We start from the raw sequence: 22815 nt of genomic DNA, 5'->3' as shown, positions 1-22815 counted from the left end.
CATTAAACTCCATTTGCCACCTCTCAGCCCAGCTCTGCAGCTTATCTATGTCCCTCTGTAACCTGCAACATCCTTCCGCACTATCCACAACTCCACCGACTTTAGTGTCATCCGCAAATTTACTAACCCATCCTTCTACGCCCTCATCCAGGTCATTTATAAAAGTTACAAACAGCAGTGGCCCCAAAACAGATCCTTGAGGTACACCACTAGTAACTGAACTCCAGGATGAACATTTCCCATCAACCACCACCCTCTGTCTTCTTACAGCTAGCCAATTTCTGATCCAAACCGCTAAATCATCCTCAATCCCATGCCTCCGTATTTTCTGCAATAGCCTACCATGGGGAACCTTATCAAACGCTTTACTGAAATCCATATACACCACAACAACCGCTTTACCCTCATCCACCTATTTGGTCACCTTCTCAAAGAACTCAATAAGGTTTGTGAGGCATGACTTACCCTTCACAAAACCGTGTTGATTATCCCTAATCAAATTATTCCTTTCTAGATGATTATAAATCCTATCTCTTATAATCCTTTCCAACACTTTACCCACAACCGAAGTAAGGCTCACTGGTCTATAATTACCAGAGTTGTCTCTACTCCCCTTCTTGAGCAAGGGGACAACATTTGCTAGTCTCCAGTCTTCTGGCACTATTCCTGAAGACAATGACGACATAAAGATCAAAGCCAAAGGCTCTGCAATCTCCTCTCTAGCTTCCCAGAGAATCCTAGGATAAATCCCATCCGGCCCAGGGGACTTATCTATTTTCACACCTTCCAGAATTGCTAACACCTCCTCCTTATGAACCTCAATCCCGTCTAGTCTAATAGACTGTATCTCAGTATTCTCCTCGACAACATTGTCTTTTTCCTGTGTGAATACTGACGAAAAATATTCATTTAGCACCTCTCCTATCTCTTCGGACTCCACGCACAACTTCCCACTACTGTCCTTGACCGGCCCCAATCTTACTCTCGTCATTCTTTTATTCCTGACATACCTGTAGAAAGCTTTAGGGTTTTCCTTGATCCTACCTGCTAAAAACTTCTCATGTCCCCTCCTGGCTCTTCTTAGCTCTCTCTTTAGGTCCTTCCTGGCTAACTTGTAACTCTCAAGCGCCCTAACTGAGCCTTCACGCCTCATCTTTACATAAGCCTCCTTCTTTCTCTTGACAAGAGATTCAACTTCTTTAGTAAACCACGGTTCCCTCGCTCGACCACTTCCTCCCTGCCTGACAGGTACATACTTCTCAAGGACACGCGGTAGCTGTTCCTTGGATAAGCTCCACATTTCAATTGTGCCCAGCCCCTGCAGTTTCCTTCTCCATCCTATGCATCCTAAATCTTGCCTAATCGCCTCATAATTGCCTTTCCCCCAGCTATAACTCTTGCCCTGCGGTATATACCTATCCCTTTCCATTGTTAAAGTAAACTTAACCGAATTGTGGTCACTATCACCAAAGTGCTCACCTACCTCCAAATCTAACACCCGGGCCTGGTTCATTACCCAGTATCAAATCCAATGTGGCCTCGCCTCTTGTTGGCCTATCTACATACTGTGTCAGGAAACCCTCCTGCACACATTGGACAAAAACTGACCCATCTAAAGTACTCGAACATATCGCGTTTCCAGTCAATATTTGGAAAGTTAAAGTCCCCCATAACAACTACCCTGTTACTTTCGTTCCTATCCAGAATCATCTTTGCAATCTTTTCCTCTACATCTCTGGAACTTTTTGGAGGCCTATAGAAAACTCCCAACAGGGTGACCTCTCCTTTCCTGTTTCTAACCTCAGCCCATACTACCTCAGTAGACGAGTCCTCATCAAATGTCCTTTCTGCCACCGTAATACTGTCCTTGACTAACAATGCCACACCTCCCCCTCTTTTACCACCTTCCCTTTTCTTACTGAAACATCTAAACCCCGGAACCTGCAACAACCATTCCTGTCCCTGCTCTATCCATGTCTCCGAAATGGCCACAACATCAAAGTCCCAGGTAACAACCCATGCTGCAAGTTCACCCACCTTATTCCGGATGCTCCTGGCATTGAGGTAGACACACTTCAAACCACCTTCCTGCCTGCCGGTACACTCCTGCAACCTTGAAACCTTATTCATTGCAGGTTCCAATGTTTCAAGTGTGGATCCAAATTTGCTTCAAATGAGTTGAGGGTTTCTGCCTCAACCACCAAACCAGGCAGGAAATGTTTGACACCCACTGCCCTCCGGGTGAAAAGATTTTCCCTCAAGTGCCCTCTCACCCTTCTGCTGATCACCTTAATCCTATGTCCTCTCTGGCCTCTCTGCTAGATCATTATTCCCTCATTACTTTGCACACCTCAGTCAAGTCACCCTGAAACCTCTGATTTGGGGAAAACAACCCTAGCCTGTCCATCATTCCTTGAGCTGCTGTTTTCAAACTCTGGCAACATTTTCATAAATCTCCTTGGTACTCTCCTTGGACCAGCTATGTCCTTCCTCGATGAAGTGACTAGAACTGTGCACAAGACTCCAGCTGTGACCTAATCACTAACTTACATAGTTCCAGTATTCCATTCCTGCCAAGACTTCATGAAATACCCAGTCCACTTATTCTGTATCCACACAAGTACCATGTACATTTTTGATAGGCTTACCTTTTCCTTTGTCATTCTGTTGCTCTTAATGCACTAATAGTGCATCTATGGGTTTTCCTGGATTTTACTTTACAAATGTTTCTCATATCCTCTCTTTGCTTTCCTAATTTTCCTTTCTTCTTTCACCCTGTTCATCTCTGTATTCCTGTAAGGTTTTTACAGTCTTACCATTTTTGTGACTGTCATGAGATTTCACTAGAATGTGAGAAAACGAAAGCCTCCTCATCACTATTTTAAATGGGCGACTCCTTATTCTGAGATTATAACCTCTGGCCCTAGACATTCCCACAAGGGAGAACGACCATTCTGCACCTACCGTGTCAAGACCCCCAAGAATCTTATATGTTTTAATCAGGTTATCTCCTTCTGAATTCCATTGAGTACAGGACCAACCTGATCAATCTCTCCTTATCAGACAGTCCCTCCAGGCCTGGTGTCAGTCTAGTGAATCTTCTCTGAATTGTCTCCAATGCTAGTATATTATTTTCTTTGATAATGGATCCAAAATGTTAACAGTATTCTACTGTGGTCTGACTATCACTTTAGATAGGAGATAGCAAGGACTGCAGATGCTGGAGTCAGAGACAACACAGTGTGGAGCTGGAGGACCCGACACAAAATGTCAACTTTCCTGCTCATCTGATACTGCCTGACCTGCTGTGTTCCTCCAACTCCACACTGTGTTGTCTGTCAGTTTAGATTGTTTCAGCAAAGTCTCTCTACTTTTATACTTCATCCCCTTTGTAATAAAGACCAACATTCCATTTGCCTTCCATATTATCCACTGAACTTGAATGCTAGCATTTTGTAATTTATGCACAAGGGCTTCCAAATCCGTCTGTTCTGCAGCTTTCCGCTCAGCAGCTCAGTGGTTAGCACTGCTGCTTCAGAACACTCAGGACCTGAATTTGATTCCACCCTCGGGCGACTGTCTGTGTGGAGTTTGCACATCCTCCCTACGTCTGCATGGGTTTCTTCTGGGTGCTCCCATTTCCTCCTACTGTCCAAAAATGTGCAGGGTAAGTGAATTGGCCATACTAAATTGTCCATAATGTCCAGGGATGTGTAGGCTAGATGGATTAGCCATGGGAAATGCAGGGTTTCAGGGAAGGGGGGTGGGGTTTGGGGGAGAGTCTGTGTGGAATGCTATTCGGAGGATTGGTGAGGGCTCAATTGGCCAAATGGTCTGCTTCCACACTGTGAAGAGTCTTCCTGCCAAATTGTGTAACCTTACATTTTCCCATATTATATTCTATCTGCCAAGTTTCTTTTTCTCACTCATGTGACCTTCCTTCATTCCTCTGTCACTTTCATTGTTTGCCTTCCTTTCTATTTATATGTCATTCACAAACTTGACTATAATTTCCTCATCTTGATAATTTATATATATTGAAAATAATTATGGCCCCAGCACTAATCCCTGTGGTGCACGACTAGTTACAAGTTGCCATCTTGAAAATGCCCCCCTTATCCTAACTGTCTGTCTTCTATGAGTTGGGCAATCCTCTATCTATACAAATATACTCCCTCAATACCATGGGCTCTTAACTTATTAAATAGCTTAATATGTGGTACCTCATTAAACGTCTTTTGAGAATCCAAATATGTTACATCCCCCACTTCCCCCTTATTATCCTGCTTGACACTTCCTCATAGGTTTCTAGTAAAATTTTCAGGCATGACTTCACTTCATGAAGCTCAGCCATTTCAGAGTTCGGTTAAGAGTCAACCACATTTCTGTTGGTCTGGACTCACATGTTGGCCAGACCAGGTAAGGATGGTAGATTTCCTTCCTAAAGAACATTAGCGAACCCGATGGGTTTGTATGACAATTGATTTTGGTATTAATAGCAAAATTTTTAATTCCAGATTTATTATTTATTTGAATTTCACCATCTCCTATGGTGGGATTTGAACATGTGTTCTCACACCATTAGCCTGGGGCTCTGGAGTGTAATTTTAATGACATTATCACTGCACCATCACCTCCTCCTTGAGGAAATGTAGTTGCTCTTTCAAAATAAATGCTACAATCCTTGAATTGCAGAAATTTTGGTAAATTAAATTCAATGCATTAACTATCATACTGGTCACTTATTTTAAGATCCTGGTATGAAGTCCATTAGAATCCAAATACTTCTCAGCCCAAAATTCCAATAATTTACTTAGTATCACTTCCCCAATGACTGTACTTTTCTTGAGTTTCTCCCCCACTTCCACTTCCCAATTTACAGCTATTTCTGGGGTATTCTGGATGGTGAAGACTGATGCAAAATAACAGTTCAATTCATCTGCCATTTCCTTCCTTTGCATGATTCATTCCGGGGCTCCCTTTCTGATGCTGCAGCACAGCAGATGGGGTAAAGGCCCATGGACAGCTGTCAGCATCACAGAGAGCGACAGATGAGAAAAGGATGCCTTGACTGGCAGTTTTCATTCCCTTATTTAAGGAAGGATGAAAATTCATCGGAGACATTTTGGAAGAGTTTTTTTTATATCCACTCATGAGACATGGGTATAGCTGGCTTGGTAAGCATGTATTGCCTGCACTTAGTTGCCCTTGAGAAGATGGTGGTGAGCTGTCTTCTTGAACCACTGCAGTCCTTCTGCTGTGGGTTAATCTGCAATGCCCTTAGGGAAGGAACGGTGATGTATTTCCAAGTCAGGATGGTGTGTGGCTTGGAGGGGAACTTGCATGGGTAGGTGTTCCCATGTATCTGCTTCCCTTGTTCTTCTAGGCCGATGTGGTTGTACATTTGGAAGATGCTGTCTGAGGATGTTTGGTGACTTTTTGAAGTGCATTTTGTATACAGCGCACACTGCTGCTACTGAACGTCGGTGGTGGAGGGTGTGGATGTTTGTGGATGTAGTGCCAATCAAGCGGGCTGCTTTGTCCTGGAGGGTGTCAAGCTTCTTGAGTATTGTTGGGGCTGGACTCATCCAGGCAAGTGGGGAGTATTCCATCACACTCCTGACTTGTGCCTTGTAGATGGTGCAAGGGCTTTGGAGAGTCAGGAGACACTGCAAGATTCCTACCTCTGATCTGTTCATTTAGGTACTTATAAGATTAGTCCAGATCAGTTTCTGGTCAATGATAACCCGTAGGATGTTGATGGTGTAGGGTTCAGTGGTGGTAATGTAATCATTAGATTGTTTGGATTTTGAGATTCCTTTGACAAGGCGCTGCACAGGAAGCTGCTCAATAAGATAAGAGCCCATTTTGTTAGGAGCAAGGTACTGGCATGGATAGGGGATTGGCTAACTGTGAGAAGGCAGAGAGTGGGGATAAATTGGTTTTTATTCAGAATGGCAGCTGGTGACTAATTCTGGAAGAATAACATCTCATTTTCCACTTGGGGATCCTACAGCCTTCAGGCCTCAATATTGAATTCAATAATTTTAGGGCCTGAGCATCTTATCCCTTGTCCTTACCCAAACCCCACACACCAGGCCTTGTCATCATCTAGATTGCTATCACAAACAACTCAATGTCAGCTGCTGATTACCTTCATTAGCAGCTATTCATTCTCCCATGCTGACCATTACCTATTCTTTTGTCTGCCCAATTGTTGTTTCTGTCTCTCTCTTGCAGTGTCTATCTCCATTTATCTCACTCTTGCTGCCTCTCCCCATTCCATCTTCAGCATATAAACCAACCTTTTCCTAGCTACAATTGGTCTGAGAAGGGTAACAGGACCCAAAATGTTAACTTTACTTTCTCTCCACTCAGACCTGCTAGGTTTCTTCAGCAATTTTTGTTTTGTTTCTGAAATTGACCTGTAAAAGATAGTCAAATTAGTAGCTTTACCAACCAACGAGCTTACGATTTTTCTGTGATGCCACTCTTTATGCCGGACCCTGGACTTTAATTTAGCCTGTTCAAAAACAGACTTACAAGCTTTGAGCGAAAAGACTCAAAGAGAAAGCTCCTGTATACCTCTGCACCAAATTTCCATGCTGCCTCCTAAATTCCCGAACTATATATTCAGTCCTGCTGTGCTACACATGGATGCTACCTCTCCTTCCTGACCAAATGAAATTGATTGCTTCTTTCCAATTCTGACAGCTCAAAACCATCGACATATACCCTCACGGTTTGGGGACTTCATAAACAAAACTCTTCTGCTAGGATAAAACTGTTCTCCTGAACTGAAACCTCTAAAGAACTGAAACCTACTGGTGGCCCCTGATGTGTTTTCTCTGTATTTCATAAAAGTCTTACTTTTAAACACTTCATCAGGTAACACAATAGGAATCCTGTTAGGCACTCAGCTTAGGTCAGATAGTTTATTGGAAATTATGTCCTTAGTTCTCTGTTCCAAATGTTTCTGAGCTCTTGAATAAATTATCTTCACAGAACTGAAGCAATAGCTCTGCTTGAAATTCCAATTTCCTAAAGGATAATAATATCATAAACCTCTATCACAACATCTTTATCTGTTGTACAGAGACTGATTACACTCCTTAAATTACCTGAGATTTGAGAAGTTTATGAATACTGTTTGTTGCTTGTGGCTGTGAGGATGCAATCTTTCCGTTTTGTGAAGAGGAAGTATTATGTTCATTAATATTTGTGGATGCTCTCACAAGTGTCTGACAAAAAGCATAGGTCCTGTCAAAAAATGTGAATTACAATCATAAAGTGTAAAACTAATGTTATAAAGTATTAATTTGTCACAAATATTATAACGAATGTTCGAATATTCAACAGCACACATAATTTCAATGTTCCCATTCAATATTGTACACCAGTATATTGAAACTCAGGACATGTTTAAGGGCCTGAATGGCCTCATTCTGTCCTTATTTTCTGTTATGGATCAGACCAAACCCCCTTCAAATATATCATGGAGATAACCTAGACCCTAACATTTATCTTATTTAAAGGCAAGTGATAGATGCTGTGTTCCAAATATAATTTGATTGGTGACACTACTTGGCTTAAAGGAAAACATATTTTATTCTTACCCTACAGCTTAAATACAAATAAAAAGAGGAGAATTAGGTCAACTTTGACTCTACTGGAAAATGTAATAATAGATTATTTAACTACTAAACAGCAACAGTTCCAATATAGTAATATCCATAAATACAACATTGGCAAAGGGAAATTCAGTCAAGTAGATTGTCTCACATGCAATGTTTCTCCAGTCCAGTAGGGAGAGAGGTATGGCAGCTTTCACAACCAACTTCAAAACACCAACAACTGCAGAAAGCTAAACTAAAGCCCTGGTTCTGTGAGAACTGACTCCACCATTCATGCTGCTTCTATTGTTCCAACTTTAAGAAAACCTCAAGACCTCACAAGTTCTTTACTTCATTGGCTTTGAATGAGACAGCTCAACACCTCTGGCCCAAAACCTCCCTTCAAAATAAAAAAAGGACAAAATACACCTCTTAAAGCCATAATCTTGTCACATGTCCCTCCTTAAAAAGTTGAACAATCAACATACAGAGATGGCTTCATTTTTAAAAACCTTCAGTCTTACCCTAATAGTGCATTAAAATACATGTATGTCACATTGACTCTAAGCATGCAAGCATTCACTACTACAGTTCATTTCAGCCTGTTTCTTCCCACTATCAAACACCTTTGTCTCCCTTTATCAAAGTCATGACAACATGTTGGCAATTCCATTCTCTCATCCTGCCACCTGTATAATTTTCAAACTAAATGGCGGTAACAATTAATTTCATCTGAACAGTCTGGTATTTTTAACCTTCAATTTTTACCAAAATAATTAAGGGGTTCTGATCAGTATATACAATTGTCTCAGATACATTACTGGCAATATAAATGTTGAAATATTGCAATGCCAACACCAAATTCAAGGTTTTCTTTACAATTGTGGAATATTTCTGTTGATGAATATTTAACTTTCTGGAAAATTGCCCAATAGGTCTTTATATCTTCTCGTTATCTTCTTGTAAGAAAACAGCTTTGACACCCACATCATTCACATCGATACCCACCTTGAATGGCTTTGCTTAATTAGATGTGGCTAATACTGGGGCAGTGGTTAACACAGCTTTCAGGCTGACAAATGCCTTCTGACAGTCTGCCATGCACTGAAATTTTCTGCATTTCTTCAATAAGTCAGTTAATGGAGCAACCACACTGCTAAAATTTGCTATGAACTTCCGATAATACCCAACCCAATCACAGGAACTGTAGTACTGCCCTCTTTGTCAATGAGATGGGAAACTCCCCAATAACCTATGTTTTCACATTCCATGGGGCCATCTGTCCATGTCCAATAACATGGCCCAGGAATGTGACTTGGGCTTTTGTGAATTCACTCTTAGCCAGGTTTATCACCAAGTCCACCTTCTGAAGTCACAGAGTCATGTATGCTCGAAATGTTCCTTCCACGTGTGACTAAAACTGAGCAGTTCTTCTGTGTACACCACACACTTGGGTAAGCTTGAAATGACTTTATTTTTTAGTCTTTGAAATGTAACTGGCACATTTTTCATACCAAATGCCATGTGTTTAAACTGGTAAAATTCATTTGGCATCACAAGAGCTAAAATGTTCTTCACACTCTCAGATAAAGGTGCCTGCCAGTAGCCTTTTGAAATATAAATTGTTGGTCTCACCTTCTCAATACAGTCTTCCAGCTGTGGAATAGGATACGAACCAGATTTCGTAACTGCATTGATCAACATGTAAATGTTGGGTACCATCTGCTTTTGGCACCATTATGGGTGAGCTTCAATCACTGCAACTCATTTCAATTATATTGTCTTAGAGCGTGCTTTCAATCTCTTTTTGAACCTGTGCCAATTTTAAAGGGTTAGGTCTTTAAGGATAACAAGGTGTAGAGCTGGATGAACACAGCAGGCCAGGCAGCATCAGAGGAGCAGGAAGGCTGCCTTTTCAGGTCCGGACCACCATTCAAAATGATCACGGCTGATCATGCAATCTCAGTATCCCATTCCCGTCTTTTCCCCATACCCCTTGGTCCCTTTAGCCGCAAGGGCCATGTCCAATTCTCTCTTGAATATATTTAATGAACTGGCCCCAACAGATTCCTGTGGAAGAGAATTCGACAGGTTCATAACTCCCTGAATGAAGAAATTCTTCCTCACCTCAGCCCTGAATGGCCTACCCCTTACTCTTAGACTGTGAACCCTGGTTCTGGACTCCTCCAACAGAGAGAAAATTCTTTCCACATTGAGCCTGTCCAGTCCCATCAGGATTTTATATGTTTCTATGAGGTCCCTCTCCCCCCATTCTTCTAAATTTCAGTGAATACAAGCCCAGTCGATCCAGTCTTTCCTCATATATCGGTCCTGCCGTCCCGGGAATCAGTCTGGTGAACCTTCCTGGACTCCCTCAATAGCAAGAATGTCCTTCGTCAGACGAGGAGACCAAAACTGTACACAATGCTCAAGGTGTGGCTTCACCAAGGCTCTGTATGACTGTAGCAAGACATCCTTACTCTGATACTCAAATCCTCTCACTATGAAGGAGAGCATGCCATTAGCTTTCCTCACTGCCCACTTTACCTACATACCAACCTTCAGTGACTGTTCCACCATGACACCCAGGTCTCAGTGCACCTCACCTTCTCCTAAGCTGCCACCATTCAGATAATAATCTGTCTTCCTGTTTTTGCAATCGAAGTGGATAACCTCACATTTATCCACATTATATTGCATTTGCCAAGTATTTTCTGACTCAGCCAGTCTGTCCAAGTCACCCTGCAGCCTCTTAGCATCCTCCTCACAGCACACATTGCCACCCAGCTTAGTGTGATCTGCAATATCTGGAGATATTGCATTCAATTCCTCCTGTGAACAGCTGGGGTCCCTGAACCTTGCTGTACCTCACCCTTTCCTACCTGCCACTCTGAAAAGTACCCGTTTATTCCAACTCTCTGTCTCCTGTCTGCCAACCAGTTCTCTATCCATGTCTATCATTACCTCCAACACCATGAGCTTTAATTTTCCTACTAATCATGTTAGTACTTCCAAGCTTATTCCCGCTTATCTCTCCATTTGTTTGTAATAACTCTTTCAGATCATTTGATTTTCCTCTGGAAGGTAACTGAATAATTTATCCCAATTTTTGAGAACTTCCTCATTATCCAATTTAATTTGAAGTCTATCAAATCCAAATTTATCTGGATTTGATTCTTCACTTTGTGTAGTAACAAATAACACATTCTCCATTTGCTTTGTTTTCCAATCAAAATACTGCTTGAGCATATTCACACGACACACTGTGAGATTATTTTCTATCTGGTGTTCTTATCAAATGATTCACCTCGCTCAACTTCTTTTTGATTTGAAAAGTTCCACTAAACCTTGCCTCATCAGCAGCCCTCCCTTTCCAGAAGAAGGTTTAACCACCTTTCACATCGCATTATAGGGAAATCTTTATACCTGTACAGCAGAAAGTTAGCATTATCCAAATAGCATCCACTATTCATCAATCACATCACAGCCAATTCGTGTTAATGAAACACACATCATAGCAGAATTACCTGTTTACATAAATGATATAGATGAAAATGTTGGGGAATGTTAAGCAAATTTGTAGATGACACGAAGATTGGAAGATTGGGTAACAACAAAGAAGATATTTGTAGGTTATAAGAAGAACTAGATGGACAGACTAATGGCAGGTTGCATTTAACCCTGATAAGTATGAATTTATGCATTTTAGAAGAAGAAACAACATTCTTTTTTATTCATTCACGGGATGAGGGTGTCACTGACCAGGCAGCATTTATTGCCCAGAGGGCAGTTAAGAATCAACCACATTGCTGTGGGTCTGGAGTCACATGTAGTTCAGACCAGGTAAGGATGGCAGTTTCCTTCCCTAAAGGACTTTAGTGAACCAGATGGATTTTTCTGACAATGGATCCACAGTTATCATAAGATTCTTAATTATCTGGGTCTCTGGATTAACAGTCCAGTGATAATACCACTAGGCCATCGCCTCCCCGGTGATGAGGGAGTATTTAATGAATGGCTGTACACTGACTATCTTAGAGTAACAGAGGGATCTTGGAGTTGTTATTCACAGATCCCTAAAGTTGGCAGAGCACAACTGTTTTTTCCTGACTGTGTAGTAACAAGGTCACAAAGTTAAGGGATTGAAATAATTGAAGAAATCAAGGAGTAAAGAAAGGGAAGTTGAAGTTCCATTATCAGAAACTATATTTGATCAAATCGTTGAGAATAAACAGGAACAGGTGGAGGACATAGCGGGTATTTTAGTTCAGAGAAGCAAGCTGAATTGCAACAAAAAGATGAAAAGCCAGAGCAGTTATATTAAAAACCATATACAGAAGAAGAATCTGAGTGTATCCCTGAAAGTTACTGCTTTAAAACTAAAGTCTTGATGAGGAAATGGAGACCATTACATATTCAGGTGGATGAGAAATGGGCAGTTGTTCATCTAGTTGTATTACTAATAGGTTACAGAAAGGAGGTGTTGTGGTTAGCACATCAGCTACCAGTAGGGGGTCATTAGGAGTAAGGAAAAGTCCAGCCAAAAGACAAGAAATGGCTTATTAGTCTGGACCACTTGGAGAGGCAACTGATTCTGGTTCTTAATTGCATGGTGTTGGATTTGCAATTAAGAACCAGAATCAGTTGCATCTCAAAGAAGCAAGAAAGTCAACATTTTGGGTTTACTCAACTTTCTCTTTTCTCCAAATTCTATCCTTCACAGATTGAAATTGATGATGGAAGCCAAATGTTGATTTATGAACTTGCTCAGAATCATCTGCCATTTCTGCTGCTAATCTTGCAGTCTTAACTCTCTACAGGTGGGAGCAGCACCCTCTGCTGTTTGATGTTGGTTTAGTCAATGTGTCACATGAAACATGAGACAATACAGTGTGGAGCTGGAGGATCACAGCAGGCCAGGCAGCATCAGAGGAGCAGGAAAGCTGATATTTTGGGTCAGGATCCTTCTTCAGAAATGGGGGAGGGGGAAGGGGGCTCTGAAATAAATAGAGAGAGGAGGGGTGGGGCTGGGGAAGGTCGGTGGGATGGTGATAGGTGAGTGCGGGTAGGCAGTGGTGGGGATTCGTCAGTAAAGTGGGAGGAGCAGAGACAGGTTGTGTCAGGTGGGGATGAGAGGGAGGGTTGACTCCACCTTCCAGTCACGAACCATTTCAACTCCCCCTCCCACTCCCACTCCCTGGGCAACATGTCCATCCTGGGCCTCCTCCAGTGTCACAACAACACCACCCGGAAACTGGAGGAGCAGTACCTCATATTCCACCTTGGGAGCCTACAGCCCGATGGTCTCAATGTGGAATTTACCAGTTTTAAAATCTCCCCAGCCCCGGCCTCATCCCATGACCAACCCTCCCTCTTATCTCCGCCTCCTTGACCTGACACAACCTGTCTGTCTTCTCTCCCACCTATCCACTCCTCCCCCCTCACTGACCAATCCCCACCACTGCCTACCTGCACTCACCTATCACCATCCCACCTACCTTCCCCAGCCCCACCCCTCCTCTCTCTATTTATTTCAGAGTTCCCTTCCACCTCCCCCATTTCTGAAGAAGGTTCCTGACTTGAAACATTAGCTTTCCTGCTCCTCTGATGCTGCCTGGCTGGGGGAGGAGAGATTTTGAAACTGGTGAAGTCAATGTTCAGGCCATTGGGCTGCAAGCTTCCAAAGGTAAAATATCAGGTGTTGTTCCTCCAGTTTATGTTTGGTCTCACTCTGACAGTGGAAGAGGCCAAGGATAGATATGTTGTCATGGGAGGGGGAGTTAAAGTGGATGGCAACTGTAAGATTAGGTGAGTTGGTGTGTGCAGAGTGCAGGTGCTCCACGAACTGGTCCCTAAGTCTGTGTTTGGTCTCCCCGATATAGAGAAAACCATATCGGCTGCAAAAGATACAGCAGATGAGGTTCAATGAAGTGCAGGTGAATCTCTGTTGGATTTGGAAGGATTGTTTGGGGCCTTGGATGGCGGTGAGAGGGGAGGTGGAGGGGCATGTGTAGCACCTCCTGCGATTGCACGGAAAGGTACTGAGTGTGGTGGAGCGTTTGGTGGGGAGAGTGGAGCTGATGAGGGAGTCACGGAGTGAACGGTCCCTGTGGAAAGTGAATAGGGGTGGGGAGGGAAATATCTTTTTGGTGGTGGGATTTGATTATATGTTGTGGAAATGTTGGAGGATGATGCGTTGTATTCGGAGGTTGTTGGGGTGGTATATGAGGACCAAGGGGACTTTATCCTTATTGTTGCTGGGAGGAGAGAGTTTGAGGGCAGAAGCATGGGAAAGTTACCAAAAGGATGTGGATGCTTTGGAAAGGGTGCAGAGGAGGTTTACCAGGATGTTGCCTGGTATAGAGGGCGCTAGCTATGAAGAGAGTTTGAGTAGATTAGGATTATTTACATTAGAAAGACGGAGGTTGAGGGGGGACCTGATTGAGGTCTACAAAATCAGGTGGTATGGACAGGGTGGATAGCAAGAAGCTTTTTCCCAGAGTGGGGGACTCAATTACTAGGGGTCACGATTTCAAGGTGAGAGGAGAAAAGTTTAAGGGAGATATGCGTGGAAAGTTCTTTACGCAGAGGGTGGTGGGTGCCTGGAACGCGTTGCCAGTGGAGGTGGTAGAGGCGGGCACAATAGCGTCATTTAAGATGTATCTAGACAGATACATGAATGGGCAGGGAGCAAAGGGATACAGATCCTTGGAAAATAGGCGACAGGTTTAGATAGAGGATCTGGATTGGCACAGGCTTGGAGAGCCAAAGGGCCTGTTCCTGTGCTGTAATGTTCGTTCTTCGTTCTTTGAAATGGGGGAGATATGGTTTAGGGCATCCTTAATAACAGAGGAGGAGAAACTATGGTCTCTAGAGTACACGGCTTGCTGCTGCGGAAAGGTGCCAACATCATCAAAGACCCATCCCACCCTGGTAATGATCCCCTACAACCTCTTCCATCAGGCAGAAGATACAGAAGTCTGAACACATGCACCAACAGGTTCAGGAACAGCTTCTTCACGGCCATTATCAGACTGTTGAATGGACTTTCCAGTCTCCAAAAATGCTGATCTTGCTAATGTTGATCTTGCCAAGTATACATCCTGTGTGATGAGTCTATGTATATTTAAGGGAGATCGATAGATTCTTGATCAGTTGGGGAATCCAGGCAAAAGGACAGAAGAATGGATGCAAGGAATGTTGAATCAGCCATGATTCTATTGAATAGTTGCCTGCTCCTGTTCCTATTTCTTGTGGTTTTATATAGTTTAATGTAGGAGAATATAAGGCCATGCTCTTTGGTAGGGAAAAAAATAAATGGCAGACAATAACTTAATGCAGTCATAGAGATGTACAGCATGGAAACAGACCTTTGGTCCAACTCCTCCACGCTGAACAGATATTCTAAATTAATCTAGTCCCATTTGCCAGCATTTGGCCTATATCCCTCTAAACCCTTGCTAATCATAAACCCATCCAGATGCCTTTTAAATGTTGTAATTGTACCAGCTTCCACCACTTCCAGCTCATTCCATACATGCACCACCCTCTGTGTGAAAAAGTTGCCCCTTAGATCCCTTTTAAATCTTTCTCCTCTCACCTTAAACCTTAAAGCCATGTTGACTATCCCTAATCCATCCTTGTCTTTCTAAATACATGTAAATACTGTCCCTCAGGATTCCCTCCAACAACTTGCCCATCACTGATGTCAGGCTCACTGGTCTATAGTTCCCTGGCTTTTCCTTACCAACTTTCTTAAATAGTTGCAACACATTGTCCAACCTCCAGTTTTCTGGCACCTCACCTGTTGCTATCGATGATACAAATATCTCAGCAAGGGAACCAGCAATCATTTGCCTTGCTTCGCACAGAGTTTTAGGGTACACCTGATCAGGTCCCAGGGATTTATCCACCTTTATGCATTTTAAGACGTCCAGCACCTACCCCTCAGTAATATTTTTCAAGATGTCGCTATTTGTTTCCTCATGTTCTATATTTTCCATATCCTTCTCCACAGTAAACACTGATGCAAAATACTCATTTAGTATCTCTCCCATCTCCTGTAGTTCCACACAGAGATGGCCTTGCTGGTCTTTAAGGGGCCCTATTCTCTCCATAGTTATCCTTTTGTCCTTAATACCCTCCTGATTTCCCTCTTAATTATACTTCTGCCTTTAAGTGGAAAGATACTTCAAAAAAGTGCAATGTGGAGGGATCTGAGTGTTCTTGTGCATGAAACAATGTTAGCATTCAAGTATTGCAAGTAATTAATAAGGCAATTGGAATGTTGGCCCTTACTGCTAGTGGTTGCAGTTTATGATGCAAAACTGGGTGAACGGGTGGGCAGAGAGGAGGATACAGAGATGCTTCAGTGTGATTTGGACAAGTTGAGTGAGTGGGTACATTCATGCCAGATACAGCACAGCTTGGATAAATATGAGGTTATCCAATGAAAGTAATCATGCGGGTGCATGCAGGTGGTAATGAAGGTAAATGGTATGCTGGCCTTCATAGTGAGAGGATTCGAGTATAGGAGCAGGGATGCCTTGCTGCAATTGTGAAAGGCTATGGTGACCACAGCTGGAGTTTTGTGTGTATTTTTGGTCTCTTTATCCAATGAAGGATGTTCTGGCTGTACAGGGAGTGAATTCTGAGCTGGGGGAATTCCACAGATTCATGATCCTTTGTGAAAAGCAATTTCTCTTCATCTCTGTTTTAAATCTGCTAACCTTTACCGTAAAACTATGACTTCTCATTCTAGATTGCCCCAAAAGGCAAACATCCTTTCAGTATTCTGATGGAAATCATTGGACTCAAAAAGTTAACTCTGCTTTCTTTCTACCGATGCTGCCAGACCTGCTGAGTCTCTTCAGAAATTTCTATTTTTGTTTTTGACTTCAGCATCCGTTGTTCTTTGTTTATGTTAGCATCTTGTCAACGCCTATTTTGTCAATTGTCTTTAGCATCTTATACACCTCAATTAGATCTCTTCTCATTCTTCTAAACTCCAGACAGTATAAGCCTAAACTGCTCAGTCTCTCTTTCTAAGTCAAACCCTTCATCTGTGGTATCAATGTAGTGAATCTCCTCTAAACTGCCTCCAATACAACTACATCCATCCTCAAGTAAGGTGACCAAAACTGTACACAAATCTCAAGGCAGTCTCACTAATGCCTTGTACTGTTGCACCAACACTTCCCTACTTTCATACTCTGTATCTTTAACAATAAATGCCAAAATTCCTTTTGCCATCCCAATTACCTGCTGTAAAGAAAATATAAAAGAAGATTCACTCTGCTGATTCCTCCGATGAAAGGCTTGACTTATCAACGACAAATAAACAGGTTTTGTTCTTTAGAGTTTAGAACAGTGAGGAGTGATCTTATTGGACCATATAGGATTCTGAGGGGGCTTGACAAAGTAAATGTTGAGAAAATGTTTCCACTATTCGGGAAATCTCAAATGAGGGGATACAGATACAGAATAAGGGAGCACTCACTTAAAATTGAGACGTGAAGGAATTTCTTTCCTCAGAGGATAGTAAAGGTCTTGAATTCTCTACTCAGAGTTTTGGACACTCGATTACTGAATGCATTTACAACAGGAAGCTGATTTTTTGAAATATCGGGGGATTGAGGCAATGAGACACTGGCAAACAGTTAGAGTTGAGGCCTGAGGTACATCAGCCAGATCAGCAAATAACATTTGCACCACACAAATGCCAGACAATGGCTTTCTCCAACAAGACACAATCTAAACACCGCTGCTTGACATTCAGTTCCACCACAATCACTGAATTCACCACTGTCAACATTCAGGGGGTTGCCACTGACCAGAAACACAACCGAACCCATATAAAGACTGTAGCTACAAGAACAGGTCAGAAGCTAGGAACCCTGCAGTGGGTAATTCACCTCCTGACTCCCCAAAGCCTGTCCACCATCTACAAGGCACAAGTCAGGAATATGGTAGAATACTCCCTACTTGCCTAAATGAGTGTAGCTCCAACAACAATCAAGAAGCTTGACACTTTCCAGAACAAAGAAGCCCACTTGATTGGTACCACATCCACAAACACTCCCTCCACCGCCGATGCTCAATAGCAGCCGTGTGTACTGTCTACACCAAGGTCCCTCTGATCCTCGCTACTTCCCAGGGCTCTATCATTCACCATATATTCCTCTGCCTTGTTTGTCCTGCTCTTAAAGCCTTGCTGAAGTCCAAGTAGAACATGTTGAATGCACTGTCCTCACCTGCACACCTGGTCACGTCTTTGAAAGATTCAATCAAATTGGTCAAACATGACTTCCTATGAACAAAACCATGCTGACTGTTCTTGATTAATATTTACCTTTCCAAAATGCAAATTAATTCTGTCCCTTAGAATCTTCTCCATTAGTTCTATACTTATATTGTCCCTCTCACTAGTGAACACCGACACCAAGTATTTATTTAAAACCCTACCTACATCATCTAGCTCTCGCAATTGAAGACTCTGCATCCTGGAATATTGAAATTTCAATCCTGCCCCTCTCTCAACACTGTTTCCGCGACAGCAATGACTCATAGCCCCATGTTTTAATTTGTGCCACAATTCATCTATCCTTTGTTTTTGTCGGGCCTTCTACATACTGGCTTAAAAAGCTCTCCTGAATGCGTTTTAAGAATTTTATTCCCTCTACACCTTTCACACTATGACTATCACTGTTAATGTTGGTGAAATTGAAACTGAAGTTGAAATTCCCTGATATCTCTACCCTATTACTTTTACACTTCCTTGAAGTTTGCACAGAGCTTTACAGTTCTGAATTCATGCCTTAATGTCACTGGTATTGGGCAGGGCACATCTCTGAGACAAACACACTGCCTTCACTGACTGGCTTAGACAGATAGAGAAACCAACAAACACAGCAGCAGCCTGCACAACTTGTGGTGCACTTACATTTCCTGCATTACCTTCTGAGGCAGGGTATAAAATTTATCAACAGGCAAATCTATTTATATTTATCAAGGCACACGGTTCATCTTTGTACATTCTGCCAGATGTTCATCTCGAGATTTGATCTCATTATCTGTGTGGCTGAATTGAATTTCAGAATGCAACAGCACAAAATTCTTCAAGCACTCATCCAGTTTTGCTGAAAGATCAGCTTGACTGCGCTTACTGCCTGTATCCATGTGGTCGGTGTTGTCATAGCAGATTGGCCAATGGTGATGCTGTCACACGATTTTGAAAGTTCTATGTTCACAAACCACACTTAGCCCTTCAAATACCTAATTCAGAGATAGGACTGTGTCTTAAACATGAAAATAATCAACTGGAGGGGAAAGTAGAAAGAGATCTAACTGTGACAACAAGGTGCAGGGCTGGATGAACACAGGCCAAGCAGCATCATAGGAGCAGAGAGGCTGACATTTTGGGCCTAGACCCTTCATCAGAAAAGGGGGAGGGGAAGGGGGTTCTGAAATAAATAGGGAGAGAGTGGGAGGCGGATAGAAGAGGGATAGAGGAGAGGATAGGTGGAGAGGAAACAAACAGGCCGAAGAGGCGTGGATGGAGCCAGTAAAGGTGAGTGTAGGTAGGGAGTTAGGAAGGGGATAGGTCAGTCCAGGGAGGACGGACAGGTCAAGGGGGCGGGATGAGGTTGGTCGGTAGGAGATGGAGGTGCGGCTTGAGGTGGGAGGAGGGGATAGGTGGGAGGAAGAACAGGTTAGGGAGGCAGGGACGAGCTGGACTGGTTTTGGGATGCGGTAGGGGGAGGGGAGATTTTGAAACTTGTGAAATCCACATTGATACCATTGGGCTGCAGGGTTCCCAAGCAGAATATGAGTTGCTGTTCCTGCAACCTTCGGGTGGCATCATTGTGGCACTGCAGAAGGCCCAGGATGGACATGTCATCTGAGGAATGGGAGGGGGAGTTGAAATGGTTTGCGACTGGGAGGTGCAGTTGTTTATTGCGAACCGAGCGTAGGTGTTCTGCAAAGCGGTCCCCGAGTCTCCGCTTGGTTTCCCCGATGTAGAGGAAGCCACAGCGGATGCAGTATACCACATTGGCAGATGTGCAGGTGAACATCTGCCTTGGGGCCTGGTATGGGGGCAGGTGTAGCACTTCCTGCGGTTGCAGGGAAAAGTGCCGGGTGTGGTGGAGCTGGAGGGGAGTGTGGAGCGGTTCGCAATAAACAACTGCACCTCCCAGTCGCGAACCATTTCAACTCCCCCTCCCATTCCTCAGACGACATGTCCATCCTGGGCCTCCTGCAGTGCCACAACGATGTCACCCGAAGGTTGCAGGAACAGCAACTCGTATTCCGCTTGGGAACCCTGCAGCCCAATGGTATCAATGTGGATTTCACAAGTTTCAAAATCTCCCCTCCCCCTACCGCATCCCAAAACCAGTCCAGCTCGTCCCTGCCTCCCTAACCTGTTCTTCCTCCCACCTATCCCCTCCTCCCACCTCAAGCCGCACCTCCATCTCCTACCGACCAACCTCATCCCGCCCCCTTGACCTGTCCGTCCTCCCTGGACTGACCTATCCCCTTCCTAACTCCCTACCTACACCCACCTTTACTGGCTCCATCCCCGCCTCTTCGACCTGTTTGTTTCCTCTCCACCTATCCTCTCCTCTATCCATCTTCTATCTGCCTCCCACTCTCTCCCTATTTATTTCAGAACCCCCTTCCCCTCCCCCTTTTCTGATGAAGGGTCTAGGCCCGAAACGTCAGCCTCTCTGCTCCTATGATGCTGCTTGGCCTGCTGTGTTCATCCAGCCCTGCACCTTGTTGTCTTGAATTCTGCACATTTTGTTTTCAGTAGGCCATGGACTTCCCAGTTCATCCAAGTTTTCTGGTTGGGGACCACATAGGTTGACCATTTAACCAAATGTTTATTTTGATTGGATCTGTTTTGAATATTGCTAAGCAATTAAACTGTTCCAAACCAGATGTAGGTGGGCTTTCCAGAGTGTGCACTGTCCTGGAAACTGGCCTCTGAGTTCTCTTACTCCATTCAGGCTGAGTGGGACTCTCTTGCTGTCTCGAGTCACTGACACTCTGACACTCCTGTTTTTATCTGTCAGCCAGAGCTCCCTGATTGGACCAGGTTAACAGTCCCAATCAGAGAACTCATATTCTATGTGGTTTAACTGGCTGATCTTATTACAATCACTACAGTGTAGTTGCTGGAGGAGGTTACAGAGAAAGGGAAGAGTGTCGAGGCTAGAGGGGGTTACAGAGATAGGGTGGGTTGAAGGGCCTGGGGGAGGTTACAGAGATCAGGACAGGCATAAGGACTGGAGGAGGCTACAGGGAAAGGGAGGGATGTCCGGGTTGGAGGAGGTGACAGAGATTGTGAAGAGTTAAGCCTTGGAGAGATCCTAAACATATTGGCAAAACTTTTAAAATAGAGGCGTTTCTTGAAAGGAACCAATTTGGTCGATATGCAATGATCAGTGAAGATGGGCTTTGGGAAATGTGCAGTTGAGCCTTAAATGCTAAATTCATGTCTTGTGGGTGGCGGTGATGATGGGGAGAAATGACAAACCAGCCCAGTAGGAAGCAGTTGAGTCTGGAGGTAATAAAATCATAAGAGGGTTTCAGCAGCACACGAGCTATGATGGGGGCAAATTCAGGAATGTTGCAATGGAGCTGGAAATAAGTGAGCTGATGGTTGGGTGTTTACCTGTGCCTGACCCACGTGTCTGACTCGTAACCTCTCTCCGTGTAGTTCTCAGGCAGAAGGCCAGTCCGTCCAGTCCGATGTGAAATTCCACGGACCCAGCCTTCACTCACATCCTGCTGGTTTGTGGGGTCCAGGAAGATATAATCACTGAAACTTAGCTTCAGTTCATCCTCATTCTGTGGCACATAGGGGTAAAGTGCACGTGAAACCTGGAGAAAAATAAAATTGACAGTCATTGAGTACATTTCTTGGGAATGGTTCTCGGATATTCAAATTGATTGTGGTTGTATTTTTACAAAAAGCCTCTTCAGTACTGATGACTACAATAAAACAGAATTTGACCCAGGATAATAAAAAAGGTCAATAGAACTGTGTATCTGAATGGGTCTAGGAGAGAAAATAATTTCTAAAACTCTGCTTAGACAATCACTTCAGTAACTAAGGTGAGCTGTGGGCACTTCACCCCCAGGAGGTTATAATTATCTCCACAGGAGAGCAGTGCAGGCACCCCAAAGAGGATGGGGAGAAGTGAATCCATCCACCCCTCCATATCACAGTAACATTTTAGGGATAAGTTTAAGGGGATGAAATGGTCTAGTGGGTATTTTGACTGGATTCAGACATCCAGGAAATGTTTTGGTGTAACAAAAACAGAAATTGTTGGAAAAGCTCTGCAGATCTGGCAGCATCTGTGGACATAAATCAGAGTTAACGTTTTGGCTCTAATGACCCTTCCTTGGAACACAGATGCTGTCAGACCTGCTGAGCTTTTCCAACAATTTCTGTTTTTGTTTCTGACTTACAGCATCCACTGTTCTTTTGGTTTTAATGTTCTTGGGGCCCAGGTTTGAATTCTGCCATGGCAGATGGTGGAATTTGAATTCAATGAAATGTCTGGAATTAAGAGTCTAAATGATGACCATGAATTAATTGTTGGGGAAAAAACCCATCTGGTTCACTGATATCCTTTCACAAAGGAAACTGCCATCCTTACCTGGTCTGGCCAACATGTGACTCTAGACCCACAGCAATGTGGTTGACTCTGAACTGCCCTCTGGGTAATTAGGGATGGGCAATACATGCTGCCTAGCCAGCGAAATCCTCATCATGTGAATGAATAAAAAAAAAAGTTGCATTGATTTTACTGCCTCAAGCACAGAAAGGAAAGGATAATCTAACCTTGGTGTTTAAAATGCTTAGATGGTTCACAAAGTTTGACAGAAGAGACTGCTTCCTCTGTGAAGGAGGTTGATCTTAAAATTCTAACCGGGCTGTTCAGGCATGATGTCAGGAAGGCCCTCTTACCAAAGAGGGAGTGGGAATCCAGAACTCTGCTCTCAAAACCTGTTGGGTGTGGGAGGCAGGGTCCGAGTAACAAAGAACAAAGAAAATTACAGCACAGGAACAGGCCCTTCGGCCCTTCAAGCCTGCAGTGACATGCTGCCCATCACAACTAAAACCCCCTGCCCTTCCGGGGACCGTATTCCTCTATTCCCATCCTATTCATGTATTTGTCAAGATGCC

General features: G+C 43.5%; 1 protein-coding gene across 1 annotated transcript in view; it reads right to left on the bottom strand.

The window, feature by feature from the left end:
* The window catches only part of LOC109928214 (ubiquitin-associated and SH3 domain-containing protein A), a 138368-nt gene that overhangs the window by 69688 nt on the left and 45865 nt on the right, over positions 1-22815 (bottom strand). The window contains exons 6-7 of the mRNA XM_048603146.1: positions 21292-21500; positions 7122-7260 (exon numbers count right to left, since the gene is read on the bottom strand). Coding sequence (XP_048459103.1) covers positions 7122-7260; positions 21292-21500 — 348 coding nt within the window. The remainder of the gene's footprint in view (positions 1-7121; positions 7261-21291; positions 21501-22815) is intronic.

The sequence above is a fragment of the Rhincodon typus genome, chromosome 11 (assembly GCF_021869965.1).
Source record: "Rhincodon typus isolate 14 chromosome 11, sRhiTyp1.1, whole genome shotgun sequence".
In the NCBI taxonomy this organism is placed as follows: Eukaryota; Metazoa; Chordata; class Chondrichthyes; order Orectolobiformes; family Rhincodontidae; genus Rhincodon; species Rhincodon typus.
Note: the sequence above shows the minus strand (reverse complement) of the source record. Positions and strands in the feature narration are given on the sequence as shown.